The 16,074-nt window shown below is 45.2% G+C and overlaps 1 protein-coding gene across 1 annotated transcript in view; it reads right to left on the bottom strand.

Moving 5' to 3' along the window:
• Positions 1-15,597, bottom strand: part of gse1 (Gse1 coiled-coil protein) — a 173,678-nt gene extending 158,081 nt beyond the window's left edge. Inside the window, exon 1 of the mRNA XM_040123897.1 lies at positions 12,642-15,597. Within this exon, the coding sequence (XP_039979831.1) occupies positions 12,642-15,176 (2,535 nt within the window). The 5' untranslated portion in view covers positions 15,177-15,597. The remainder of the gene's footprint in view (positions 1-12,641) is intronic.
• Positions 15,598-16,074: the final 477 nt, after the last annotated feature.

The raw sequence follows: 16,074 nt of genomic DNA, 5'->3' as shown, positions 1-16,074 counted from the left end.
AACAGACACCCAGAGCTTGAATCACGGCTAGAGAGGGAAAGGTAATGCACGGACATCAAAACCCAACTGGACTCTATTTAGTAAATCATCTGCTATGTGTGCACATTGCAAATTTTTGCGTGGCTCTGCATGTGCTTCTGTTAGTGTTCATGCTGCAGAGATCCTTCTCTTTTCCAGTATGAAATGCAGTAAGGCGCTGGTCATATGGTTGTGTTCAGAGGACCCCCCACCACAATGGACAGTCTTTAAAGCCCCCTCCTGAGGTGTGAGATCATGTTTGCATCAAGGATGTTGCCAACAGAACATAGAAGCATGCACAAACTAGCGTGTGTGTTTGTGTGTGTGCACACTGTATGTATGTAAGCATGAGTGTGAAGCAGATGGGAGGAAAGAAAGAAATTAGAGAGGGGTAAAAGGAGAGTAGCGACAGAAAGTCTGCAAGAGCATGTGAGCATGTGTGTGTATGTGTGTGTGTTGGACTGAGGGGGCTGTGAGGGGTTAGGGGAAGGCAGTAGGGAGAGAGGGGGAGTAGTGTGGTTAGGCATCCAGAGTCAGTGAACATTTTTCTGGCAGGCCCTTTCTATGCTCCTGGCTGGTTGCCCGGCTCTGAAGCAAACTTAAACAAACTCCTGTTGCAGCCATCTGCTGAGCCCGCGGGATAAATCACAGCACTGCTCCGCTCTGTACTGCTCAGCCGCACCACTATCAGGTTACTGTGTTAGCGGCCTCACACACACACACATGCACACACACACACACACACAGCCTCACTCCTAGGCAAGCAGGCACACATTACAGTCTCCCTCTCATCCACACACACACACACACACACACACACACACACACACACACACACACACACACACACACACACACACACACACACACACACACACACACACCGAGCTACGCGTCAGCCTGGAGCCAGGGCCTGCCGTGGGGCTCACACCACCAGGAGAGGCCAGCAACATGTGGCCCCGCTAATACCACAGGGAGAGATGAAGAGGAGGGGGGAGAAGCGAGAGGAAAAGAGGGGAGAAAGGGAAAAAAGAAGGAAAGGGTTTGGGGGGGTGTGGAGAAAGAAAGAGGAAGACTGAGGTGATGGGGGGACAGGGGAGAGAAGGAGAGAGATGGACAGAAGACAGAGCTGGGAGAAGAAGGAGAAAGAAGGGAGAGAGGAGAAAACCTTTGACACCTAGCTTGAGCCAAGTGCTATTTTTACAGCCCCCCATAGAAGAGAAGAATATAAAGACATCTAGAGCCCCTCAGCCTCTGTGGGGTTTAATAACAACTTAAGTATATAATAGGGGCGGAAACACTGGATTTTAACATCTCATTTTTCTCTTCATAATGTCCATGGTAAAGGATCCTCCAAAGTGATACTTTGTCGTCTTGTTCAATACTATACGTTATGGGTCTGGTTAAGACATATCCTGTCTCTATAAACTTGCCAATAAATCTTGATATAACACCATGTTATTGTCATGTACAGGCAATAACAGTGCAGCTGTACCTTACAGAGTTTGGAGATCTTTTGCGACAGGTTAAATCTACTCTGGTGGCTTGCCACTCTCGCTACTTCACTCTGGCCTTGAGGAGGTGCTCTGCATATTTAACGCGACAAGCGCATTGGTCCTCATTGCACACTACTCTTGCCCATGTGGGAAATGCCACTGACCAAGGAGGCAGGTCGTATTTTAGCATACGGCTAGCCTTTTAGCATTGGATTAGGTTAGGCATGCTTTCAATAAGTCATAGACCTAACCAGCAGTGGTTAACAGCCACATGAAATCTATATTCATAACATTTCAACAGTGCAAATGTTATACTTGAAAGGGATAACAGGCAAAGAGGAACAAATATATAATGACAGGCCTTTGGGAAGTATCTGTGGTATCTATCTGTCACACAGATGGAGAAACTTTAACAGTTTATTTCTGACTCATAGGATGGTCATGTCAGTGTGGGAGACTCTCTCCCATGGAAACTATTCACAAAGGCCCCGTACCTCCTGACTATGTCTGTGTGTTTGTGTGTGCTCATGCGTGTGTTGATGTTTATGTGTGTCCACTCACGGCTTGACCAGTGACAGCATCTCTATTGAGGTCTACACCACCTGGCTAACATTTAGGTCTCTCCGAGTAACCTTTCTTTGTTTGCATGACGCTCTGGATTACTACCCAGCCACGGCAACTGGATCACAACCCAAATTAAGACTTTACCATGGGGCAAATGTTAACCTTTAGTCTTCCATTTACACAGAGTACCCGCATAGAGACAACTGCATCCAGCTTTTCAAACAGGCAATACCTAACAATTCCTGCACAAAGTATATGACAGCAACTAGCGCATGTCATAAACTCCACCATTGTCTGGTAACTCTGACCTGAAGATCCACCTTAGCATACAGTGTAGAGATCAAATCATACTACGTGTGTCAGGGCTGTTACATAGTCTGTGAACTGCATTCTTCCAGAGGTATGACAGTATCTAGGTTCACTGGAGGCTCAGTCCAAAACTCCTTCACTGTCTCCTTCTTCCCAGCTGTCCTGGAGCTGGCAGGACAAGCTGAGTATGTAAGAGACCAGGTGGCTGGATGGCATATGTGGGAGTGGGGGTGGAAGGGGTCAGGGCCAGGACTTGGGAGGAGGCAGTAAAACCAAGGAGGGAATGTCTTCTTCCGCCAAAGTAAGCTCCCAGATGATCACCAGTAATGTTAATCATTATCTCTCCTCTGGATGGCTGGCAGAAAGAGGGTGAAGCTATCTAGCGGCTGGCTGGTCGGAGCCAGTGGTTGTCTGTGTGCAGAATGTAGCGCAAGAGGTTCTGTAGTATATTTAGCCCACTACATGGGGCTATTTTGGCCCCAGCTGACATCTCCAGTTGTCCTGACAGCAGGGTGAGAGGGAGTCTTCCCTCTCTTCACCCCATTAGAAGTATCAGCAGAACAGAGGCCAAACAGGTGGGCAGGAGGGGGAGGCAAGAGTGCAGTGAAACAAAGTGGGAAATGAAGGGGAAGAGCGAAAGAACAAAGAATCACATTCACACAGACCTTCAGCAATACTTGGGAGGTGTAGAAGAAGAGCAAGACTAATGAGTAGCAATTAATTGCAATGACTAATATCCAGTCTGTTGAGAGCATAAGTTATATGTTAAATCTCTGGCAAGGAAATAGCTCTGTTATTAGCTACTGTGCTGCCACACACTCCAGCTGTGTACAGGTGCTGAACCACACACACACACACACACACACACACACACACACACACACACACACACACACACACACCCAGCTGTGGCACAATCCAGCTGCATTTGCCAGCCCCAGATCAAACACCTGCCAGTGCTCCCAACCACCTGGCAGACACACGTGTGCACAAATGAACACTCACACACCCTTGCAGCTGTTCTGTATGTAAATGATGATCAACATTACACTCTGTATGCGTGTATGTAAGGGCAAGTCTGCGAATGTATGCATTTATGTTACTGTGGGTGAATGTGTGTTATGGCCTGAGGGCAGCTGGCAGAGAGGGCTGAGCTATAGTTACATTATACTCTGTCCTCTATAATTACCACAGTCAATCCAGGTTTACTACTGTAAAACCCAGACTCCAGGGCAGTGAAGCACGACAGCATCACCACTCTTCCACATTGGTACCTTGCCACGCCATGCCAGGCCCCAGCGCAACAACACAGCAGAATTTGCTACAAAGTAGATGTACAATATTGAAAATGTCTATGACAAACCTCAGGATGTAAGATTGCGGACTGGCCTAAGGATATTTAGTCTTTAACATAAGGTACATAGTCAGTTTCTGAGAGCTTTGTTTGTTTGTTTGTTTTAAGGTTTCATCAAGCACGTTATCATACATTTTCTGCTATTTACCTTTTCCATAATAACTTTTACACTAATGTATAGATCCTTACTGGTAATGTTGGTTCTTCTTATTTGCATTATGGTAACAATTTTTAAAAATCTAAATTTCTTCCCCAGTTTACCATTACACATTTATGACTGTCAGACTCATGGTGGACAACTTTTAAAAATAGTTTAAAATAACTGCAGCAGAAAATCTGAAAAACTGCCTTTTTTCTAATAGACTTTTCATTTGAGTACTAGAACTCCCCAAGACATGTAAACAGACTTTAATGTGTAAAATCAGTGTTGTTCCCCTAAAGTTCATGTAAAAGATACTTAAGGCTTTTAACAGAGATATTCACATCTATAATAGCTAACAAAGCTGATGGGAAGCAGTATACCCAAATCCGACCTTAAAAACATCCATTTAGAAGCCTGTCGGTGAAATTACAATGTCCATGTTGTACAGTTCAAAGAACACCCCTTCCCTTTGCAGGTCCATATCATTTACTATATAAGGGTGTGTAATTGTCCTTGGTTGTCCCATAATGTAAAGTGCAGGGAGAACTGGGAATGAGGGAGGGGAAATGGACAGAAGAGAAACAGAAAAACAGGTCAAAGAAAACTGTATGAGAAAGAAAACAAAAGCCAAAAATATCAAGATAGAGTAGAGCAATGAAAGGGAAGCAGCTAAGCACTTGTGTCCTGTGGACCCATCACAAAAATACAAACAAACACACACTGGGACTGTACTCTGACTCAAATGACTCAGTTCTCACAGGATTCCAGCTCAATAGTTCACACATAGTTTACTGGCTCACTGCATACACATAGTTTGGTGCCAAATTGGCACCCACAAAAACATTTTTGAAACAGTTCACAGCATGGTCCAGGGTTTCAGTGGAGTAGAGGGGCATTGCCCTCTCTTTTCCATTTTTTCACTGAACACTTAACTCCATTTGGACATTAATTTTTATGGAGAGGAGATTACTGTGCACAATTAAGGACACATTATCAAAGCTACCAGTTTCATTGACATTAAAGAAACATTTTGCTGATTTTAAAATTTATTTCCACATCTAAACCATATAACATGGTGGCCTATCTATAACATCACCAGCAAAAGTCAAGGCACTCACAGCCATATACTCCTGCCATCCATTGGCTTAACACAACAGTAACTGATAGCAGACAATTGTTTTCTTCTTCCCTTTGCCTCCCACAAACATTGTGAATGCGCACACTTTGATTATCTACAATATCAATCTTAGAGGAGAACTCAAGTCCACCAAAATGATTCCCTTGCACAGTTTTACAGATGCCATTATGGATCATTTCAGGTTGAGCTGGATCGAAGATATGTTGGGAGCTTGCTGAGGCCACCAAACTCGCTTCACTAATATGGATCATATAGGTGTAAATTGTCCTGACAGAGGCATCTGGAGATGTCAGTCAGGAGGAATCTGTACACACCTACACAGTCCTGAGACTTGTGTGGGTAGACCACAGCGGCAAAGGGGTTTGAAGCTCCGGCAGCCAAAATGACAGTGTTTGACAACAGTTGTCCTCCAGTGCCAACATAGGTTTTAAGTATCACCGTGGCATGTTGTTATGTGTGTGTTCTGTGTGAAACAACCATTGCAAAAATAACAAGAGAATAAGAGAGGTGACATTTGTGCATCTACCTCTCCCAGACAATTCAGTATAAATTTAGACACAGTACATGTACTACAAACAACGCAGATAAACTAACAATCTGATACATTGCAATCAAGGCCACGATCAGACCAACTTTAGCCCTGTGTGAAAAAAAATGCAGCCCCCTCATTCATTTAATTGAGACCTGGGGGCACTTACACAGGGGGATCCGGAGAAAAAGTGTAACCTGGCTCAACTTTCGCTGTAACACAAAAATCATCCAGCAAAGTGCTGAATAGATCACAAGGGCAGACTGTATGACCACGTAATACCTACCTGAATTTATAATGTCAAAAAACTATACAGGTCGGTCAAAATCCTATATAAGACCCTTCCCTCCGATATGACATATCACCTTTGCTGACCCTTCCCCTGAGTGCTAAGCCCATATCGATATCCCCTCTCTGATTGCCTCGGCGGGGTTAAGAGGTCACTATGCCTTCATCTCTCAGCCACAAACTAGCTTGGAAGTCTGCATCCAAACAAGCCCAACAGCCTCTACTTTCAAAAATGTCCACAAAAGAGTACATAGCTTACTTTATGTAGCTAGGGAGGCTGCATTACTTGCCAACCTCACAGCAATTCGGTCTTTTCCCTCTTTTTTTCTGTGGCTGGTTGTGGGTTCTTTAGTAGCAGCATTGAACCAGAGGGTACAAGGAATGGACCAGACCAAGTGGACAGAGGGGGAAGGGCATTGGGGTGATGAGCTTATATTTCTGGTAAATTTAGAGATAGTCAAACTGAATGTTTGATGCTGTTGCTTGAAACATTAAACCATTTATATAAAAACGGTTAAATCATACAATCACAGATAAACACTTTAATTACACTCTGACCTATATCCACATGTCATCTATTAACAGAACTAATACCGACTGGCCTTACTGCCAGTCTGTCTCAGTGGCTAGCTGTGATAATGCAACAAAAAATCATCAAAAAGGTTTGCCTGCACAGACCGCTATCATTAAGAGATGTTTGTAAAACTGTTGACGGTATTTGAATGTGTCTGATATCATCCCAAAGTAAAGTCTATGGGCTGAGCAGCACCGTGAAGGAGAAACGCTTACAAAGTAAACCAGGAAGCAAGACAGTTTTTTTTAAACTTATGCACTGGGTGAGCAATTTTCATTCAGATGAATCAGCACCGCCTTGGACTAAGATCCAGTTCTTCAAAATACTGTAACAAAAAAATTAAAAATTAAAAAAAATATTTTTTTCCCCTTACGGACCACCATTATAACCAAAAGAGCTAAAAGAGATGCCTCTGTTGAGAGGACACCTCAAACTGTAAAAAACAACATGAGAAACATGATTTTTGAAACAATGATAGTTTAATATTTGTAAACTATTCCAGAGTTTAGGCTGGCTGTTTTTTCTGTGTATCACTTTACTTCAGTGTGAAGTCTGCAGGACTGGCAGGTTTGCGGAAACAGAAACTGATGTGCAGTACGCAGCAAGGTTATTATGGAGAGAGGACTTTTTTGGCATATGTGCTATGTGAGCAACTTTCATTGGAATGAATGGACGCCATCTTGGAGTCCTATATCAAGTTCTCTTAATACGTCCATGTCACATATGCATAGTGGGCATGCATGGGTACTGAATGTACTGCTTGTATGTACTGTATGCCTGCATTGGTTTGGGGTTACTGTAGATGGGTCAAAGGATTCTCCTTTTAAAGATGTTGAAGGTTGTGACATGGACAGCTCAAACACCACCTCTGACATTACAAATTTTATGAGGGTCAGAAAAAAATTAGCCAGGACACACAACGTGCAGCAGGCCAGAAACACAGCAGAGCGCTAAGGGACGGGCATTTGGGTGTAGTGGTGTCCCTCAAACTAGTACTGCGGGAGGCTTGTATATAGGTAAGTCTTGGCAGGGCTGAGACATAAAAGGGGAAACAAAGAATGAATCATTGTAACACCTACATCTCATCTGCTCCATACAGGATCTGATCATTTCATTCAGATATGGGCAAGAATGCAGCACACTGAGGGATGCTTGTGGGAAGAGGGTGATTAAAGCTTTGAGTGCTAAATCAAAACCCACCTCCAGCGGCTTTGAAATTAAGCCCCTCAGATACCCGAGTATTCCCTGTGAAACGCAAGGCTGTCAGCAACACTACCAGGAGAAGAGAGAAGCACAGCTGCAGAAACTATACAGGATACACATAGTATGAATGGTTGTGACTAAACGTACACATAAACTCATACGCACAGGTACGCACAAGGACAGTTCACACCATATGTTATGACCACACAACCTCACGCACCTCAAATTAACACAGTTTTAATAGATCCCCATTTCTGGGTAAAACAAGCTCTCCTATAATATATACTTCTATGATAAATTGATGACAATGGGACTTTTTCCTCTGTTTTCCTCTGGCTGCAATTTAAATCCCATTAACCCCCTCACCTTCTCTCAGCCTCCCACTCCTCTTTTTTCTCCTTCTTCTTCTTCCAATAATTCACTCAGGGTAATTTCCTTATCTCCCTTTCCAACTTCACATCCAGATAAGATCCTTAATTTTGCCCTCCCTCCTTCTTTCACTATGTTATAAATCTTCCTTGGCGACACTGTCAGGATGCCGGCATGTTTTTCATGCGACAGCAAATACCTCCTTTACAGGATATGGGCCGTGCACCGAGGACAAAGTCAATCTTTTACACTGAACACACATGACCTAACAATATGCACACATGCACAAGCGCAGCAATGCCACAGCACATGCAATGGTAGCGCACACACAAACGCCTCCCTTACACACACACACACACACACACACACACACACACACACACACACACACACACATATGCAAGCATGTCTCTGCTCTTCTAACAGGCCAACAATAATCATCCACTCAAAACAGTCACTCAGCAGACCACCGTACAAAGATAAACATCCATGCGTGGATACAGACACACACATCGTATACACACATCTGTATACACATGAGTGTATATGAGCAAGAGAGGCTTAGTATGTTTGTGTTTTCTGTATCTAGGTACAATTACGTAGTATTTATCTTTGTAAGGCTTGACTCATGATTGATTTATTTGCTGTTTTAGTCCTGTATGTCCTTGTACAAGCAGAAGACACACTGTGAGATTAGCTTTAAACTTCAATTCCAATCCTTACAACAACAAAGTTATGCAGTGTTGGTATCTAATCAGTTTAAGAAACGTATAACCATAATATTATGTGTTTTCTTAGGGCCTTAGCCTTTGACTGATCCATCATCTCCTCATCATGTTTTAGTTCCAGCTTTTCTCATTTTTCTGTGTCTACATCTGTCACTTTTTTGCATTAAAGCTTTTAAAAAGTGTCATAATTGATTGTAATTGTAAATTTCTCTTGGAAACACGTGATTGCAGGTCTACCCCTGTGTGTCTGATTTAGACAGGTTGCAGCAAACTTCTGAGAGTGCCTTCTTGGCACATTTTGTCAGTGAAGAAGCTCTTCAACTAATCCAGTGCAGAGCCATTGAGGATACAGGTGAATTGGAATTAATGTATTCCTCCACACAACCATGCCTTACTCTGCCTGCACAATTAGTATTTTATCTTCAGATGCAGAGTATTCTGCAGAATATTCATTATTTGCACAGTCTTCCCTCAAAGGATAGGTTCAGATTTTTTAAACTGAAGATGTACATGCCCATATGTACATTGAAAAGAGTTAATTATTAATTACTTCCATATCACTGTATCTTTTTGATAGACAACACACACGTCTTAATATTGCCTTCAGTGTGTTGCTCAAAGGCACTTCAGAAGAGCATATTCATTATGGCAGTCTGCCTTCTAAGTACGCCATCCTGCTGCCAGCTCATTAAGCAGCAACATGGTTAAAACAATATTTAAAACAACGCATAAACATGCCTGCAAGAGTTCTAATGAATCAACCGCAAATGAGCAGACATCTGTTTGATCGAGAGTGCAAGTGAAGGATCTGCTGACCGGCAGCCCCTCCCCAGACGCAGGCTGGTGGTCTATACTTAAACACCTGTCAAAGGTCATGTCCAACATACTAATTAAACACACAGCAGCAGAACAGAGAACTTGATAACCACCCACCACTTATGTCTGTTTGCATATGTGTGTGTGTGTGTGTGTGTGTGTGTGTGTGTGTGTGTGTGTGTGTGTGTGTTGCATATAACAGCTACTAGAGCGTCCTGTGGCAGATCTCATTTCATATGCTAATTCATATCTTACCGAGCAGGGAAAACAGACAGCACAGCATCATCCACCCTTTTCACTCCTCACAGGCTGAGCATTCACACACGTACAATCATGTTTACACCATTGCGAGCAATATCATGACTACAAATTGAGTACTCACTGTAGCATTAATCGAAGATTTAATGTGTCTCTGTATTCTCCTGGCCTTGGTTATGTCTCTGAATTCTAAACATCAAACATGAATTTATTACTGGAACTGTCCCTGTCCCACTTATGTGTTTGGGGGCATTCCAGGAAATTGCTGTTCAACATGGAGAACATGAATAGAATAGAATAGAATAGAATAGAATAGAATAGAACAATGTATGTGAGCATGTGTTTATCTTTGTATAGCCCCCTCCACCAAGCACAAAGCCTTAAGCACAACCAGATGGGCACTCCCTCCTGACGGCCCTAACCTCAGCAGTGACAGACCCTCTCAAGCTTATATCCTGACAGTAGAGGACAAAGCACCTGTTCCCCCACAGCTCTTTCACAACTCCCCTTCCCCACGGACACACACACTGCCACTTTCTCAGCAATGAGGTCACTGGCTCACTTAGGCCAAAACTGGCTGTGCCACCTGCAACACTCCCAGTCCAAAATGATCACCTGAAACCCTGCCTGCCCTGACACCCCTCTCATCCCACCCACTCTGTGAAGCTGGTCCCATAATTACTCTCTATATCAGGAGCAGTCCCTCACATATGATTGCTATGAGCTCATCTGGGACCAGCTCACATGAGAATGCTCAGACAAATATTAAAAACTTAAGTTTGGAGATCACATGACAATAACAGCAACAGTGTGACTCCAAACACTTCTTTAAGGGACAGAGAGAAAGTTAGGTGGATAGCTCCAGACAGCTGGTGTGAGTGTGCACCATATTGAGGTTGCTGAGTGTGAATGGCATCCGCAGATGTTCTTCACGTGTCCTGCGTGGCCGGACAGTCAATGTCTGTTTGCATGAGAGAGCTGTTCAGAGTTGCTCACAGAGCCAAATGGCTGTCTAAATGCTCCTCAACTCTTCATCAACACGTCGCCATCCTCGTTTGCCCTACAATCATTCTCCATATAGCCCACCACCTCCAACTTGCATCCTCCGCTATTGATCGTCTGGAAAAGAAGGGTTCTGCCATCAACTTTTTAACAGCAGGAAAGGGATTTTATGTGTGTTGTTGAGAGAGGAGTGGGAAAAAAAAAATATAGCTTTGGATACAGAAAAAAAAGCAACAAAAAAGCAAGAAAGTGAACAATGAGAGAATAATCTCCCTTCAGAGGAAGCATGTAGATGTACTGTCCCCTGAGCCAGCCCATCTGGATCATCTATGTAAGCATGTTCACTCGTCAAAATCAATTATTACAACATTAACATACAGTACTTTGTCATGAATAATAACAGAAACCATTACAATAATGACACGCATCACACAATTGCTTTAGTGTGCAAAGTCTCTAGACCCAAACACACATCACTCCCAAATCAGCCCAATATGGGAAGAATTGGACCAACAGTGTCTTTGCATGACTGAGTCGAGGGATGAGGGGAGTCAGACTGTCCCCTTGCTACTCACTTTCAGGGAGATCAGTGTCTCATGACATCAACAGGGATCAGTTATCGATGAGATTATTTTGATCTCATTAATCGAGTGTTATTGCAAATGCATCAGTAAATAGATGTTTCAACTACACCATTTAACAAAATATATCAATGACAGTCAGTGATTTAATGTTCCTCCAGTTGATAGTTAATGTTATGCCAACTGGACCATTTTAAACATGATTAATTTGACACTTTAAATTCCATAGTAGTAGCACTCCATGGCAGCTTCTGCAGAGATTATCTTGTTTTATGTTAGAGGAGTGAAACTTTTGACCGGGGAAATTGTACTTTTACACCTTGTTTTGAGTTGTGTTTGCTACTGTGCTCTCAAGTTTAAGTCAAACATACTTTAACAGGACTGAGTAGAATGATAGGACTAGTGGAGCAAAGCACCGGAGTGGATCTGTTCATCTTCCCACAAATATACATCTGTGATTTTGGGCCCAAATAAATTAAACGGATTGGACAAATGTGACGACATATCCATGAATGTTGGGGTTATCCTGAATATTTCAGGGGAGTACTTAATTGTCAGTCTGCACATCACTGCACTGCAGTATCTGAAATGTATAATGTTGCTCAACACAGAGAGACTTAAATTGAGCACTTTTAAACAACAGTCCAAATTCCTGTAGGCTTCTTGAAAGCCTTGTGGTGGCGGTGATATCGCTGACGTTTTTAGAGGAAGTTTGGTCTGCGCATCAGGTTGGCATTTTTCTTTTTGCATTTGTGTTATGATTGTTGTCACTATTAAAAGAAATACGGAGTAGACTTGCTTTAAACTAACTTCCTTAGAATACTCTTAAAGATCCTCAGCATGCTCAAACCAAAACAAACTGTTCAGCACTGGCTGAGACACACTCTGTCACGCTTGCTAAAATAAACACACTCACACACACATGCACACAGCAAACACAAGGCTGGCCTTGGCCTTCAGAGCCCCTTTTTTTTGCCTCTGGTGTTTATAGAAGTAAGTTTTGATGAAAATGTTTGTCTCATCGTGGTTCATCCAAGCTGTGTATGCTCCCTTCCCCCAGAAATAAAAATCATCCCCTGCCACGTGACTCAGAGGTCGAATTAGGGCAAACACAGTCTGCACTGCCCTGTGGGAATGCACAGGGAATTAATAGATGACAGATGACTGTCATTTTAACAAGGCTCAAGAATTCACTGAGTGAAATTTAAAGCACTAGGAAAAAGAAGGATATGGCTATACTGTGTCATATCAGGCAGTTTGCTTTGGTCTTACCTTATGTCTAGACTGTGGCGAGGCTGACTGTGGGTCTTTCCTCTCCCCTTCTGAGGCTCCATGTCCCAGCCTATCCCTGTCCTGCTGCATTCTCTGTCCCACCTGTACCATGGCCTTACATTCCACACATGAGCCAATCACCAGCCTCCTCCCATCATCCACCAGGAGTGTGCGTGTGCTGCGAGGGGCATACAGGAAAACAGGTAGCCGGGCCACAGTAACAGCGCACAGCCTACCTTGCCTGCGCTGCTCCTGCCTGCAGAAGAAACAAACAAAAGCCTCACAGCTGTACTGCCGTGCCCAGGGGGAGCTGGGCAAGTGGGGGTTGGCACTGGGTAAGCTAGAGGTAGAAGGGGTGGAAGGACCCACGCTCTTGCTCTCATGCAGGGCCCACTGGGCATGCAGGTCATGATAGCAGAGGTTACAAGCCGACACCAGGCCCGTAGTGTCGACTGGTTTGGCACGGGGAGCAGGAGGGTGTACGGTGAGAAAGGGGAAGAAAGCCTCCCTCTCCCCACAACGCCCAGGTGGGTTGACATGCAGCTGGTACTCTCCACCTGCACACAGCTCAGCTCCACACAGGTAACACACCGACACGGAGCTGCCGGGGCGAGAGGCCACACCTGTCTGGGAGTGGGTTGGTCCAGACCCCTCAATGGCCATGGCAGCGTGGTACCTGACCAGGAAGGAGCTGACAGAGGTGATGAGGTCTTCACTGAGGCTGAGTCGATATGCACCCCAGATCTCCTCCAGGATTAAGTGGCACTGTGGGCAGCAGTGTATACGGCCATTACTCACCCCCTGGGCGTTAGGTGGGCAAGGCAACATGTTAATGAAGGGAAAATACATCAAACCGCGGGATTTGCCAACACCAGCCTGTGCATATGCTACTCTCATATCTCCTCCACACTCCTCACCACAGAGGAAACAGGCCTCGTGGGAAGCTCTGGGTTCAGTTATGTACTCCATGGGCTCCGGGGGTTTTCTCTCCTGGGGAGTAAGCTGGGGAGGACGGAGAGCACTGGTGGTCTGGTTGAGAGGGACTACATAGAGTCGCTGGAGGACAGGCACATCCGCAAGCTGGAAGCTCTGCCACTGCTGCATGAGGGAGGTGTGGCAGCTGCCGCAAACCAGAGTTGTGCCTGCCAGGCTGATGGGCACTGCACCTCGGGGAGGGGAATGAAGCCACAGAAAAGGAAAGAAGGGCTCGCCCTGAGCACTCTCCTGTTTCTGCACACTGACTTTAAAACGGCCATCGTGTCTGAGCCCAGTGCCACATATATAGCACACACACTCTTCTGGCCTGGAATCCGTCGTGGTGTGCGGCTGGGCGCTCCTTCTTGCTGAAAGGTCTCTGGCAGGTCTCAGCTGAGCTACTGGGCCTGCTTTGCTGTCATACATGTCCCTGTCATCATCACTTGTGATGTTAATCTCATCTTCGTCAGAGTTGTCAGAGTTGTTCTCCCTGGGAACAGCCATGTTACGCTTAGTGGTGACAGCAGCGGTGCCAACAGATGACAGCGCAGCGTTGGTGTGATCCTCGCCCGTTCCTCGGTAGAGCAGCGACTGATGTCTGGACGGAGCACAGCTGCTGTCGGCAACACGCTGGATCTGTCGCGGCTCCGCATGTCTGACATTCCCTTCCTCCAGCCATCGCCTGTTGCGCATAATGACCCCATTGTCTTGCACAGGTGTGTCAGAGAGAGGACTGTCATAGCATCGCTGGGGGAACCTCTCCTGGGGCTTTGTCAGAGATTCTGATGATTGACAGACATTATTCATGATTTTACCACCACGCCTCGCCGGCAGAACACTCTCTGCTTTTGGCGATCTCTGCGCCCCATAAGCACCCACCGGGTAGCGGATCGCCCGCTGTGAATCTGGGCTGTTTTTAACACTGATGACATTGTTTTTCCTGCTACTATCTCTCGGCGATTTGCCAGCCGCTCTCAGGCACTTGTCTTTACCCACGCCGGCTCTGTCGACTAAATCCATCTCCTGGTCTGATATATTGTCGTTTTCAGAAAAAGACGAGAAATCCGACTCTGCGCCCCCGTCGTAGTTCTGGCTGCTGACACTGATTCTCCTCTCCAGATCATAAGAGATGTTCCACTCCTGTGGGACCCGCCGGGAGTCGCACTGGTAGGGCCGCTTCAGCCAGTACATGCGCTTCTCAATGGGCGTCCTGCTCCGCTCGAAAGAGTTCCACTGCTCCGTCAGAAAGCAGTGGCACACGGCGCACACCAGCGCATGTCCCTCCGGGCTCACTTCACACGCACCTGGGGCTGGCTCCTGGTTTTGGAGAAAGGGGAAAAAGGGAACCCTTTCTTTCTGGTATGTCACTTGCAGCCTCAACTCCTTCCCTGGTGTAACTCCGCTTCCACATATAAAACAATGAACAAGTCCCCCTAATCCATTCCGGTCAGTCCTGGAAGTGTTACCGGGCAATGGGCTGTCCTCACCGGGCATAGCTGCAGCCATGAGACGGTGTTTCCGAGATAAGGGTGCCAGTTCCTTGTCACGGGGGGAGTTCATTGTTTTTAAACAGCCAAGACTAGGCTACATGGCATAACGTCAACAGCGAAGTCGTGCTCATGGTCCACACTTATCTGCAGGTCCGCAAATCATGCAATCAATTTTAGTCCAAGTTACTCACTGGATGATAAGATAGACGATAGTCCATTGAGCCGACAGCGTGCAGCGAAGGCAACAATCCGTTAACTGTTATCTTCCAAGGACGGGGAGAAAGTCCCTCAAAACAGCACACGAGCCCCTGCTATCTGAAGTCTGTAGTCCGCGTGTTTGCACTGGAAATCCGTAGGTAATGTGACAGAAGAACCTGGGATCACGGGTCGCCTCTCCGGCGAACTTTCCTGCCTGAGCTCTGCAAACTTTGGCCGCTAACTCGCTCACACTGTACACAGCGCCATCCCCGATTCATGGGACCCGCTTCGACACCCCAGAAGGCAACCTCCACCCCTCGCCAGCCCCCAGTAATAATTTTGCAGAGATTATGAGCGCACACTCCTACAGTAGCTGCCCAAGTACCGACTATGCATAGGACCTCCACAGTTTAACATGTACCGGGGCGTACATTTAATAACCAGACTCCACGCATGTATGTATCATCTGCATGCTGAACGTCGAAACTCCTTTATATAAATCAGTATTATACCCAGTTAAGGCGGTTGCCGGAGAGTGGGAAGCTACAAACTGTTTATCAGTTTTCTTCTACGGTTGCAAAAAGTGGAGGGGGGAACACATGATCCCAAAGTTGATTTTTTTTTTTTTCCTTTTTTTTCTTTTTATAAAACTGCTTCCAGCAGATTTATGGCAAATGTCGTTTTTATTCTGTGTAAAATATGCGTTATGCTTACTCAGAGCCATAATGTACACACTGGTAGCATCAAGTATTTTTTTTTTCCTTATAAAT

The sequence above is a fragment of the Xiphias gladius genome, chromosome 1 (assembly GCF_016859285.1).
Source record: "Xiphias gladius isolate SHS-SW01 ecotype Sanya breed wild chromosome 1, ASM1685928v1, whole genome shotgun sequence".
Taxonomy (NCBI): Eukaryota; Metazoa; Chordata; class Actinopteri; order Istiophoriformes; family Xiphiidae; genus Xiphias; species Xiphias gladius.
Note: the sequence above shows the minus strand (reverse complement) of the source record. Positions and strands in the feature narration are given on the sequence as shown.